The 14,469-nt window shown below is 48.5% G+C and overlaps 1 protein-coding gene across 1 annotated transcript in view; it reads right to left on the reverse strand.

Moving 5' to 3' along the window:
* The window catches only part of LOC119971595 (low choriolytic enzyme-like), a 312,743-nt gene that overhangs the window by 264,140 nt on the left and 34,134 nt on the right, over positions 1-14,469 (reverse strand). Inside the window, exon 4 of the mRNA XM_038807374.1 lies at positions 603-680. Coding sequence (XP_038663302.1) covers positions 603-680 — 78 coding nt within the window. The remainder of the gene's footprint in view (positions 1-602; positions 681-14,469) is intronic.

Below are 14,469 nucleotides of genomic sequence, written 5' to 3' on the forward strand. Positions count from 1 at the left end.
TTACGGGGATAGGGTGGAAGCGTGGGCTTAAGTAGCCCAAGGGCTATTGCAAACATGATGGGCCGAATGGCCTCCTCCTTCCCTGTCGGGAATCTATGATTTTATGGGGATTAGAGGAAAGACCCTTACATCCAGAGGCTGGTGAGAATCTCAAACTAACTACCTGAAAGGGTGGTAAGGTGGTAAACCTCAACATTTAAGATTCAGATGAGCACTGACGCGCCATAGTATGTAAGGCTATGGATCAAGTGCTGCAAAATGGGATCAGCATAGATTGGTGCTTTATGGCCACAATGGGCAAAAGGGCCTCTTTGCCCTGTAAAATTTTAATACTCTTCACAATGTTAATAGTTCAGGTTTCTTAACCTTCCCTGCTCTAATAACAACCGTGCCAGTTCTTCTCATCTCTACTCATCTGTATCATCTTAATGAATTACTTTTGTATCCTTTCCATGGCCTTGACATCGTTTCTAAAGATGAGCACCGCCAAGTCTATCTTGTAATGCTACAACATACTTGAATCCATTGGGTCATCACAAGTATCAACACTTAAATATTTAGTTCACAAAATGCTAAAACCTTTCATTCTAAACGTTTCTTACTGAGTTCATTGTTGGCTTTCGATATTATACTAAATATATCCGGTTCATTTATGCTCTGTTGTTTCTCTCTCAAGCCATCTGAAAAGGAATCAAAAAATATTAATTTCAAATTTTACCATATTTGGACATTTTGGGTTGATGACAACATAGCTATAATGTCACTAGACTAGTAATTTAGTGGTCCAAACTAATGTTCAAGGGACATGGGTTAAAATTCCACGATGCCAGCTGGTGGAATTTAAATTCAATTCATATAATCTGAAAATCTTTTCTTGGTAATGGTGACCATGAAACTATTATTAATTGTAATTTTAAAGACAATCTGGTTTGTCAATTTCCATTAGGGAAGGAAGTTTGCCATCCAAACCCAGTCAGCCATTTCTGTGAATCCAGCTCCACAGCAATGTTGTTGGCTCTTAACTACCATCTGAAATCACCTAGAATGCTCCTCAGTACCAGGTCAAATGGAAGGGCAACAAATGCTGTCATTGTTAGCGACACTGACATCCGAAATAATAAAACAATAGACTACATCTATCCTTGGTGAGGGAAACATCAATCTACTAAGGTTACTTTTTTCAGCTGTGGGTCACTGGAGAAGGTGACATTGCTTGTCATGAGTTCTGTCTAAACAAATGTCAGATGGTGGGCTGGATTCGCCTGTCCCAAGCCACATGTTTCTCGGTGGCATGCTGTTCGCTGGCGGTGGTTTTCTCTATTCCCACTGCTTGCCAACGGGATTTCCCATTGAAGCCACCCCATGCCGCCAGGAAACCCACGGGTGGGAGTACACTGCCAACAAGAACAGAGAATCCCAACAGCCGGAAAATTCCAGCCATATCTGTCGTCAGGTCATTACACCAATATCCATCCGTTTTGCAACGAATTGAACAATGTAATGAAATTGGTCCTGTCATAACCCGCACGGGACTTAAAAAGTAGCAATGATTAAACTCCAGTGAACCTCACTGAATACGAGCTTTCCATTAAAGGAGGTGATAATCCTAAACCATGTAGCTAAAGGTCTGTATAAAGTATGCCAGTTTGGATAGTATACCGACATAGAGAAGGGACCTGGTTGGGATCTTTCATAACGAGTACATAATATTTATTGTAATAAAACTTAATTTCTTTCTTCAACTCAAGTGTAGACTCCCTTTGTGGTCTACTAAACTGGAGACAAGGGTTGAATTGGTTTTCTGTAGACGCTGCAACTCTTGTCAGTTAAGCCACCTCACTAACCCTGCTGGATACAGGTCAGACTCTTTTCGTTTACTATGCCACTGTTTGGAATATTAGATGTGTTTGACCAATGTGGAGGTTTGGACTCAGAATGCGGAAAGAATGCATGTTTTTTCAGGCCAATAGTATCAGAATGATTGTCAGACAGTAATTCTGTTATCTGCCTGTGGCGTACTTATCTAGGGAGTGATATGGAGCCTCACCTATCCTGCAGCTCCTGATACTCATACTTTCAACTATAACGCTAGTGGGGAAACATTTTAACGTAACACCATTTGTAATTGGTACAGAGATATTGCTTTAATACAGCGGAAAGCACCCCGGGAGAGTCCGTCACTGTGTTTTTGGCGAGATTACGGAAAATAGACGAATTCTGCGTGTTTGGTACATCCCTGCCGGAAATGCTGCATGACCCTTGGTGTGCGGCGTTAAAAATGTGGCCACTCAAAATAAATAGTTCGCTGAACTGTCCTTAAAATTGCAGCAAGCTGTGCAAATTTCCCTATGACGTGAAAGTGGCAAACGAGGGATGCAGGAAATCCAGGGAATTTAAGTGAATGCCTTAGGGAGTGCCTCTACCGACGATCGACCTCGCCCAACTAAGGGAAGTACTCCGCTCTGGGCTGAGCACCGTGCAGGCCCATTGGTTGAAGACCAGGTCGTCCGACAGGATACCTCCACAGGATCTGCAGAGGAACTCAGGCCGTTGTGGGACATGTTCTCCCTGTGTCTGCGTGGGCTTCTCTCGGTAGGCCGGTTTCCTTCCATGAAAGACATGCTGTTAGGTGAACTGGACATTCTGAATTCTCCCTCAGTGTACCTGAACGGGCGCCGGAGTGTGTTGACTCGGGGATTTTCACTGTAACTTCATTGCAGTGTTAATGTAAGCCTACTTGTGACACAAATAAAGATTATTATTATTATGTGGTCCGAGGCCCCGACGTGAACTCAAGCTGTGAGGTTCTGGCACCCCGGTAGAGGTAGACACCTGCTGAGGGCCAGTATTTTCTGGATGAACTGAACAATTATGTGGCAGCACCTCGGGTTGCGCACATCAAACTCGCTGTGTAAGTGAACGGATACCTTTCGGATATGGAATTTGATACTGCTGCTGCAGTGTCTTCAGCCAAGATGGGAGCAAAAGCCCCCCGTGGTAGTGCACCTAAGGAAAACAAATAATCGCTCGTGAGGGGTCTGATTAGTGGCCGTACACAGGAGGGAACTAATTGCATGGAGCGCGTCGGGGAGGAGCTCCTGCCAGTGGGATGTCGGGAGATTCCTGGACCGTAGGGTCAGTAGGACGGTCTTCCAGACCGTCGCGTTCTCCCTCTCCACCTGCCCGTTCCCCCTGGGGTTATAGCTGGTAGTCCGCTCGAGGCAGGTACTAACGCAGCTCGTCGCTCATGAAGGACGAACCCTGGTCGCTGTGGACGTAGCTGTGGAAACCAAACAGGGTGAAGACACTGTGCAGGGCTCTGATGAGTATATGGGAGGTCATATCGGGGCACGGGATAGCAAACCGAAAACGGGAGAATTCGTGTATGACATTGAGGAAGTACACATTACGATTGGTCGAGGAGGGAGGGGCCCTTTGAAATCGATGCTCAGGCGTTCAAAGCGCCGGGAAGCCTTTACCAGGTCGGCCTTGTCTGGTGTATAGAAGTGCGGTTTGCACTCCGCACAGATCGGGCAATTCCTGGTGATGGCTTTTACCTCCTCATTGGAGAAAGGCAGATTTCGGGCTTTGATGTAGTGGGCGCGCCGAGTGATCCGCGGGTGGCAGAGGTCATTGTGGATAGCATGTAATCGGTCGTCTTGCGCGCTGGCGCATGTGCCGCGGGACAGGGCCTCTGAAGGCTCGTTGAGCTTTCCTGGCCGATATATGATGTCATAATTATAGGTGGAGAGTTCGATCCTCAACCTCAAGATTTATCGTTTTTAATTTTGCCCCGTTGCGAGATTGTTGAACATGAAGGCAACCGATCTCTGGTCGGTGATGAGGGTGAACCTCCTACCTGGGAGGTAGTGCCTCCAGTGCCATACGGCTTCCACAATGGCTTGAGCTTCTTTTTCGACTGAGGAGTGTCGAAGTTCTGAAGCGGAGAGGGTTCGGGAGAAGAAAGCTACTGGTCTCCCTGCCTGGTTCAGAGAGGCAGAGACGAGCGACTCTGAGGCGCCACTCTCCACTGAAAGGGGACGGATTCATCCATCGCCGCATGGCGGCTTTAGCGATGTCCTCCTTGATGCAGTAGAAGGCCTGGCGGGCCTCGGCTGACAGTGGGAAGAGTGTGGTCTTAAATAGTGGGCGGGCTTTGTCCGCATACTGGGGGACCCACTGGGCGTAATAGGAGAAAAATCCAAGGCACCTCTTGAGGGCCCTGGAACAATGAGGGAGAGGGAGTTGTAAGAGGGGGCGCATACGGTCCGGGTCAGGCCCAAGAACCCCGTTTTCCACGACATAGCCGAGGATGGCTAGTCTGGTTGTGCGGAAAACGCATTTATCCTTATTGTATGTGAGGTTGAGTTTCTGGGCGGTTTCGAGAAATCGGTGGAGGTTGGCGTTGTGGTCCTTCTGGTCATGGCTGCAGATGGTGACATTATCCAAATACAGAAACGTGGCCCGCAGCCCGTACTGGTCCACCATTCAGTCCATTTGCTCGTTGGAACACCAAGACCCCATTCGTGACGCCAAAGGGAACCCGAAGGAAATGGAAAAGGCTGCCATCTGCCTCGAACGTCGTGTAGTGGCGGTCCTCCGGGCGGATTGGGAACTGGTGGTATGCAGACTTCAGATCCACCATGGAGAAGATGTGGTACTGGTTGACCATGTCTGCAATTCGGGGGAGGGGGTACGCATCGAGGTGCGTGAACCGGTTAATGGTCTGGCTGTAATCAACCACCATCCGGAACTTTTCCCCGGTCTTGACAACCACCACCTGAGCTCTCCAGGGGCTACTACTGGCCTCTATGACTCCCTCACGTAGGAGCCGCTGGACTTCGGCTCTGATAAATACCCTGTCCTGCAGGCAATACTGCCTGCTGCGAGTGGCTGCGGGTTTGCAGTTAGCAGTGAGATTAGCGAAGAGTGGAGGGGGGTCGATTTTTAGCGTCGTTAAGCTGCATATAGTGAGAGGGGGTAGGGGTCCACCGAAGCTGAGTGTGAGGCTTCTAAGATTGCATTGAAAATCGAGCCCGAGTAGGAGGGGGGCGCAGACGTCTGGGAGTATGTACAACTGGAAGTTAGAGTAGTTGCGTCCTGTATTGTCAATGTCGCAACGGTGCACCCTTGTATTTGGACCGAGTGCGACCCCGAGGCGAGGGAGATAGTTTGCCGTACTGGGAAGATTGGGAGCGAACAGCGTCTTACCAGGTCGGGATGAACGAAGCACTCAGTGCTCCCGGAGTCGAAGAGGCACGGTGTCTTGTATCCGTTGACCAGAACGGACATCATTGAGCTTCTGAGGTGCTTTGGCCGCGACTGTTCCAAAGTGACTGCGTTGAGTTGCGGGTAGTCGGTGGCTTCATCAGCGGTGCTGGAGCGGCCCCGTGATGACTGTCCGCGGAGGTCGTAGTCGTCGATATGAACATCGGGTGATGGCCGAGATGGCGGCCCCCGTTGATCGCACATGGCGGGCGGGGAGGAATATGGCACCCAAGATGGCGGTCCCCATGACTCACACATGGCCGGCCGCGTGGGGTAGGATTGCCAAGATGGCGCCCATGAGTCGCACATGTCGGGCAGAGGCAGAGTTGGCAGACACGCTGCAACATTGCGGGGCCTGCGAGTTTGGGGAGCGATTGCTCTGAATAGCGGGAGCGTTAGAGGGTTTAGATTTGGACTGGCATACCTTAGCAAAATGTCTTTTTCGACCACAGCTGCTGCAGGTCGCGTTGCGGGCCGGACAGTGCTGCCGTGGGTGTTGGGCCTAACCGCAGAAATGGCACGATGGCGCTCCAGAGTGGGCGGGTGGCCGCGCAGCGCAGGCCTGAGGCAGTCTCTGGTCGGGGGTCCACAATGGGGTCGCGTGGTCAGCGAGGAACGAGTTCAAACTTTGAAACGCGACCTCCAGCGAGGTTGCTAGCGTTACAGTGTCCTCCAAGTTCTGGCCCGCTTTTTCAAGGAGACGGTGGCGCACGTAGTTAGACCGGACCCCTGCAACATACACATCACGGACAGCGAGTTCCATATGCTGGGAGGCAGTTACAGCCTGAAAGTTACATTTCCGTGTAAGAGCTTTTAGGTTGCGCAGGTAGTCCTCTAGCGACTGCGGGGCGCTGGCGGCGGGTAGTGAAATATGCCGCGCGGTAAACTACATTTACAGGCCGCACGTATAGGCGGTCGAGTATAGCGAGGGCTTCGGTGCACAAGTCGGTACTATCGAGTTGCGTAGAGATGCGATGGCTCACCCGTGCGTGTCGGAGACTGAATTTTTGCTCTTCAGTAGTAGTGGAGGTAGTCGACGCAGCCAGATAGGCATTGAAGCACCGAAGCCAGTGTAGAAAGATTTCCTTCGCTTCTGCGGCCTGCGGGTCAAGTTCTAGTCGATCAGGTTTGAGGGCTGATTCCATGGTGGTTTTTTAAGTCTATTAAATTGATGTGACCATCAATTCACTCAAGACACGATAGGAAATAAACTGTGGCTTTAATAGACTAACAACTGAGCCTGCCTGTGACCAGAAGAACTGAGGCAGACTCACAAGACCGCAGCACTTTATACTTCCGGTAATGGGAGGGGCCATGGGCGGAGCCAAGGGTGGAGCCCTGTACAAGCTCCTCATCTACAGGGCAGCACGTAGCATGGTGGTTAGCATAAATGCTTCACAGCTCCAGGGTCCCAGGTTCGATTCCCGGCTGGGTCACTGTCTGTGCGGAGTCTGCACGTCCTCCCGTGTGTGCGTGGTTTCCTCCGGGTGCTCTGGTTTCCTCCCACAGTCCACAAAATGTGCAGGTGAGGTGGATTGGCTATGCTAAATTGCCTGTAGTGTCCTAAAAAGTAAGGTTAGAGGGGGGGGGGTTGTTGGGTTACGGGTATAGGGTGGATACGTGGGTTTGAGTAGGGTGATCATGGCTCGGCACAACATCGAGGGCCGAAGGGCCTGTTCTGTGCTGTACTGTTCTATGTCTATCTCCCCCTGTGGGCAGAGCCATGCAACGGCTCACAGACGGAGCCCACAGGGACCCAGTGATACAGAGTGTGAATTATGCATTATACATTCACCACAAATGGAAAACATCCTGAGTGGGTTTTCATGTGTAGTGGTGTACTTAGATGACATGCTGGTCACCTGAGCAACCGAGCAGATGCATTTGGACAACTGCTGGAAGTTCTACGCCGTTTGTGGACTCTGACCTCCGCCTGCAAGGGCCAAGTATGTTTTACGTCAAGGATGTGATGTATTTCGGCTACTGGGTGGACTGCAAAGGTTTACACCCAGTCGCAAAGAAGGTGCATGCCATTCAGCAATTTGATCATTTTTTGTGTAAGTGAACTATTATGACATGTTAATCGCAAATCACGCAACGTTACTGGTATCCCTGCAGCTACGTTTGGTGGGCGTGGCGCAGGCCGTAGGAAATGGCTTTCAAAACAGGTGAAGAAACAGTTTTCGTCATCTGGCTTGTTGACTAAAATCCCGCAAAGCCTCTCATCGTCACGCAAGACATCGCGCCATATGGCAGTGGGGCGGTTCTTTCTCACAGGTTGGCACATATCTGCCAATTGCTTTCGCCTCCTGAACGCTAGCTGGAGATGAATGTAAATATGCACAGAGAAGGAGAGCCCAGCAGTGGTTTCCGCTATGAAGAAATTCCACAAATATGTATACAGCCACCATTTCACCGTCATCACCGACCACAAAACATTGCTCAATTTATTCAAGGAGGACACGGCCATCCCGCCTATCTCTTCCATGAGAATTCATCGGTGGGGCCTTGGCTGCCTACGAATACTTCTTTTGAACATAGGTCAGGCACTCAAATTGCACACACTGATGCATTGATCCAGCCGCCCTTGCCGATTAGCCCCCCCCCATCTCCTTCCAGGGTGGATAAAATTGTCGCAACACTCAACTTCATGGACTTGTTGCCAGTTCATTGCTGGATCCATGAGTGGACCCAAACGAACCCGGTTCTTTCCAAGTCTGATTAGAGAGTTAGAACATGAGAACATAACAGCGCAGTACAGGCCCTTCGGCCCTCGATATTGCGCCGACCTGTGAAATGAATCTAAAGCCCATCTATCCTATTCCATTATCATCCATTAGCATGGATTGGTAGAGTCAATTACTTCAACAAACCTGATTTCATGTTTTTGAAGAAGTGACGAAAGGCACGGATAGCGCAGTGTCAATGGGTGCTATTTACATGGACTTCCAGTGTGGCATTTAATAATCTCGCTCAAAACAGATATTTAGCTAGAAATGGAGCTGAGAATTATTGATCTGGTTAAGTCACTGGTCGAGTGGCATGAATCAGAGAGTACGTGATGATCCAGATACATAGATGATTATAATGTCAAAAAGAGGTACAGAAATGAAACATAAAAACCTAATGAGGAGCGGTTGATAGAAGTTTTGCTTCAGCTATACAAAGCACCGTTAGACCACAGCTGAAGTACTCGAGTAGTTCAGGGCACCACACCCTCGATAGAATGTAGTGGCCTTTAGGGGAGTAGATTTATCAGAATAATACATAGAATCCCAAGAATCCCTATAGTGCAGAACATAGAACATTACAGCGCAGTACAGGCCCTTCGGCCCTCGATGTTGCGCCGTCCTGTGAAATCCCTCTAAAGTCCCTCTACGCTATTTCCTTATCGTCAATATGCCTTTCTAATGACCATTTGAATGCGTTTAGTGTTGGCGAGTCCACTACTGTTGCAGGCAGGGCATTCCACACCCTTACTACTCTCTGAGTAAAGAATCTACCTCTGACATCTGTCCTATATCTATCTCCCCTCAATTTAAAGCAATGTCCCCTCGTACTGGACATCACCATCCGAAGAAAAAGGCTCTCAATGTCCACCCTATCTAATCCTCTGATCATCTTGTATGCCTCAATTAAGTCATCTCTTAACCTTCTTCTCTCTAACGAAAACAGCCTCAAGTCCTTCAGCCTTTCCTCATAAGATCTTCCCTCCATCCCAGGCAACATCCTTGTAAATCTCCTCTGTACCTTTTCCAATGCTTCCACATCCTTCCTATAATGTGGCAACCAGAACTGCACGCAATACTCCAAATGCGGCCGCACCAGAGTTTTGTACAACTCCAACATGACCTCATGGCTCCGAAACTCAATTCCTCTACCAATAAAAGCTAACACACCGTACGCCTTCTTAACAACCCTCTCAATCTGGGTGGCAACTTTCAAGGATCTATGGACATGGACACCGAGATCTCTCGGCTCATCCACACTACGAAGAATCTTACCATTAGCCCGGTACTCTGCCTTCCTGTTATTCCTTCCTAAATGAATCACCTCACATTTTTCTGCATTAAACTCCATTTGCCATCTGTCAGCCTAGCTCTGCAGTTTATCTATGTCCCTCTGTAACTTGTAACATCCTTCTGCACTGTCTACAACTCCACCAACTTTAGTATCTCACCCATCCTTCTACGCCCTCCTCCAGGTTATTTATAAAAATGACAAACAGCAGCGGCCCCAAAACAGATCCTTGTGGTACACCACTAATAACTGGACACCAGTCAGAACATTTCCTATCAACTACCACCCTTTGTCTTCTATCAGCTAGCCAATTTCTGATCCAAACTGCTAAATCACCCCGAATCCCATGCCTCTGTATTTTCTGCAATAGCCTACCATGGGGAACCTTATCAAACGCTTTACTGAAATCCATATACACCACATCAGCTGCTTTACCCTCATCCACCTGTTTGGTCACCTTCTCGAAGAACTCAATGAGGTTTGTGAGGCACGATCTACCCTTCACAAAACCATGTTGACTATCTCTAATCAAATTATTCCTTTCCAGGTGATTATACATCCTATCTCTTATAAACCTTTCCAAGACTTTTCCCAAAACAGAAGTAAGGCTCACTGGTCTATAGTTACCGGGGTTATCTCTACTCCCCTTCTTGTACAAGGGGACAACATTTGCTATCCTCCAGTCTTCTGGCACTATTCCTGTAGACAAAGATGACTTAAAGATCAAAGCCAAAGGCTCAGCAATCTCCTCCCTAGCTTCCCAGAGAATCTTAGGATAAATCCCATCCGGCCCAGAGGACTTATCTATTTTCAGACTTTCCAGAATCGCTAACACCTCCTCCTTATGAACCTCAAGCCCTTCTAGTCTAGTAGCCTGTATCTCAGTATTCTCTTCGACAACATTGTCTTTTTCCTGTGTGAATACAGACGAAAAATACTCATTTAGCACCTCTCCTATCTCCTCGGACTCCACGCACAAGTTCCCACTACTGTCCTTGACTGGCCCTACCCTTACCTTAGTCATTCTTTTATTGCTGACATATCTATAGAAAGCTTTAGGGTTATCCTTGATCCTACCTGCCAAATACTTCTCATGTCCTCGCCTGGCTCTTCTTAGCTCTCTCTTTAGAGCCTTCCTAGCTAACTTGTAACTCTCAAGCGCCCTAACTGAACCATCAGGTCTCATCTTTACATAAGCCTCCTTCTTCCTCTTGACAAGTGTTTCAACTGCTTTAGTAAACCATGGTTCCCTCGCTCAACCACTTCCTCCCTGCCTAACAGGTACATACTTATCAAGGACACGCAGTAGCTGTTCTTTGAACATGCTCCACATTTCCATTGTGCCCATCCCCTGCAGTTTTCCTCTCCAGCCGATGCATCCTAAGTCTTGGCTCATCGCATCATAATTGCCTTTCCTTCAGATATGACTCTTGCCTTGCGGTATATACCTATCCCTTTCCATCGCTAAAGTAAACGTAATCGAATTGTGGTCACTATCACCAAAGTGCTCACCTACCTCCAAATTTGACACCTGTCCTGGTTCATTACCCAGTACCAAATCAATACGGCCTCGCCTCTCGTTGGCCTATCTACATACTGCATCAGGAAACCCTCCTGCACACATTGTACAAAAACGGACCCATCTAAAGAACTTGAACTATAGTGTTTCCAGTCAATATTTGGAAAGTTAAAGTCCCCATAACAACTACCCTGTTTCTTTCGCTCCTCTCCTGAATCATCTTTGCAATCCTTTCCTCTACATCTCTGGAACTTTTCGGAGGCCTATAGAAAACCCCTAACAGGGTGACCTCTCCTTTCCTGTTTCTTAACTCAGCCCATACTACCTCAGTATTCGAGTCCTCATCAAATGTCCTCTCAGCCACCGTAATACAGTCGTTGACTAACAATGCCACCCCTCCCCCTCTCTTACCACCTTCCCTGAGCTTACTGAAATATCTAAACCCGGCACCTGCAACAACCATTCCTCGCCCTGCTCTATCCATGTCTCCGAAATGGCCACAATGTCCCAGGTACCAACCCATGCCGCAAGCTCACCCACCTTATTCCGGATGCTCCTGGCATTGAAGTAGACGCACTTTAAACCACCTTCCTTCCTGCCGGTACACTCCTGCAACTTTGAAACTTTACTCATGACCTCACTACTCTCAGCTTCTTGTGTACTGGAGCTACAATTCAGGTTCCAAATCCCCTGCTGAACTAGTTTAACCCTCCCGAAGAGCATTAGCAAACCTCTACCCCCCCCCCCCCCCCCCCCCCCTCCCCCCGAGGATATTAGTACCCCTCTGGTCCAGGTGTAGACCATCCTGTTTGTAGAGGTCCCACCTACCCCAGAATGGGCACCAATTGTCCAGTAATCTGAAACCCTCCCTTCTGCACCATCCCTGCAGCCACGTGTTCAACTGCTCTCTCTCCCTATTCCTCGACTCGCTAGCACGTGGCACTGGTAACAACCCAGAAATGATAACTCTGTTTGTCCTAGATCTAAGATTCCACCCTAGCTCCCCGAATTCGTGCCTTACATCCCTATCCCTTTTCCTACCTATGCCACCCCTCCCCCTCTCTTACTACCTTCCCTGAGCTTACTGAAATATCTAAACCCGGTCGTTGGTACCTATGAGGACCACGACTTGGGACTCCGCCCCCTCCCCCTTAAGGATCCCGAAAACACGATCCGAGACATCGCGGACCCTGGCACCTGGTGTTACACAGGGACAGAATTGACAGCTCATTCATCCAAGATGCCCTCATTTAGTGTGGAGGATGGGTCCTGCTTTGGGGTATGTGTATAGTTGTTCCGGAAAAGGGTCGTGGTTTGATCCTGCAAATCCTCCACAACAGGGGTGTCACAAATTAGAATGTTAACATGCAGCTATGTCTGGTCGCCGGGCCTGGATGCTGGTTGAGCAACTGGACTATTGAGCAATTGGCTCAACAGTGTTCTGTTTGTTAGGAGCACCAGAAGCTCCTGCCAGCCGTGCTTCTTCAGCCCTGGGTGTGGCCAGAGCAGCCATGGACTCAGGTAGTTTCAGGGGTCGATGTTCCTTTTCTGAATTGATGCCCATTCCAAATGGCTGGAGATCAACAAGATATGGGCAACTACCTCCAGGGCTACGATCAAAAGCTGCGTTTTGTCTTTTTGTACCGATGGCATACCCGAGATATTGTCACAAACAATGGCACACCTTTATGAGCAGAGTTCTCGGTTTTTCTGAAGGCTAACGGGATACGACACACTCTGACTGCACCATATCACCCAGTTTCGGACGGACTCGCGGGGAGGGCAGTCCAGATGTTCATCGTGGATACGGAAACAGTCTTCGGGATCAGTGGACACTAGGCTGGCCCAGTTCCTGTTTTGTTACAGGACTACCCCACAATAACATGATTGGGGTGGCCCCGGCTGAGATACTAATGGAACGGTGACTTCAGACTCGCCTTATCAAGGTCTTCCCTGACATCAATGGGAAGGTGCACCACAACCAATCCCTGGAAGGGTGTTGCCCCATTCAACGTTGACCAGGTGACACTGCACCAGGTGACATAGTGTATGTCCAAAGTTTACAGACGGCAGCCAGTGGATTTCTGGGACCGTAATCCGCCAGACGGGCCCGTTTCCTATCAGGTACAAGTCCAGGGTTCAGTAATACGTAAGCACGTGGATGACATGAGGTTCAAGCGACCAATTCTTCATAAAATTCTTTGTGACCAAAAAGTTCTTGTCCAGACGAATCTGATGCTCGAGATGACCAGATCAGAACCATAAGTGGGTCAAGACGCCGACACGAGAGAGGTTGTCAACACTAATTCAAATATGGAGACCCATGATTGGTGGCCTCCGACGGAGAATCCACAGTGCAGCAGCCTCCGACAGATTTTGATTCGCCGTTCCAGTCAGAAGCGACGTTCACCTCCCGAGACACACCGCCCAATTCTAAGCTGCTGGTGCATGACGCAAACCCGGAGACAAAGCAAGTGGTTTGGCGCCCTCCACTGCCACAGTCATCGGGATGATTCTTCGGACTTTGTGGGGGAGGTGTGTCATAACCTTCGCAGGAGTTATGAAGTGGCAATGATTAAACTGCCCATGAGCCTCACTAAATAGGAGCTCCCCCGCAACCCCCGCCCCTGTTAAAGGGGGATGTATAGCTAAAGTCAACCAGTTTCAGTACCGACACAGAGGAAAGACCCAGCTGGGATCTTTTGTGCTGTGTAGATTTGATTTATTGTCACGTGTACCGAGGTACAGTGAAACATATTATTCTGTGTACAGTCCAGGCAGTTTGACCCATACATGAAAAACACAGGACACTCAATAAATACATAGGCCTAGACATTCGGGTGAAGCATATAGAGTGTAGTGCTACAATAGTACAGAAGATGCATTGAGAGATCAGTTCAGTCCACAAGTGAGCCATTCGGGAGTCTGGTAACAGTGGGAAAGAAGCTGTTTTTTTTAATCTGTTGGTGCATTTTCTCAGACTTTTGTATCTTCGGTCCGATGGAAGAAGTTGGAAGAGAGAATAACCCGGGTGGTCTCTGATTATGCTGCCTGCTTTCCCAAGGCAGCGGCAGATGTAGACAGACTCAATGGATAGGAGGCGGGTTTGCATGATGGACTGGGCTGTGTTCATCATTCTCTGTAGTTTCTTACAGTCTTAGACCGAGCAGCTGTCATACCAAGCTGTGATGCAGATAGATAGGATACTTTCTGTGGTGCATCTGTAACAATTGGTAAGAGTCAATATGAACATGCCGAATTTCCTTAGTTTCCTGAGGCAGTATCAGTGCTGTTGTTGTGCGTTCTAGTTCGTAGCGTCGACTTAGGTGGACCAGGACAGATCGTTGGTGTTGTGTACACCTTATGTGTACAAAATAGTTATTGTAATAAAACTTTATTTCTTTATTCACCTTAATATGGACTCCCTTTGTGGTCTACTAAGGGTTCAATAACCAAATTTGACTCTCCTTGGCGCATTCCACTGCTGGCATTAATTAAATTTCAATATGTTTCTCATTCCCTCGCTAATCTCAACCTCACTACAGCTTTAACCCCACCAGTGCACTTCCTCAACAACAGCTTCGCAAATACAGATATGCAAATTCCTTTCCGTATGCACACACTGACAATCCTTGAATTAAATTTGGGTCTTTCATTGTCGA

Source organism: Scyliorhinus canicula, chromosome 9, assembly GCF_902713615.1.
Source record: "Scyliorhinus canicula chromosome 9, sScyCan1.1, whole genome shotgun sequence".
Classification (NCBI taxonomy): domain Eukaryota; kingdom Metazoa; phylum Chordata; class Chondrichthyes; order Carcharhiniformes; family Scyliorhinidae; genus Scyliorhinus; species Scyliorhinus canicula.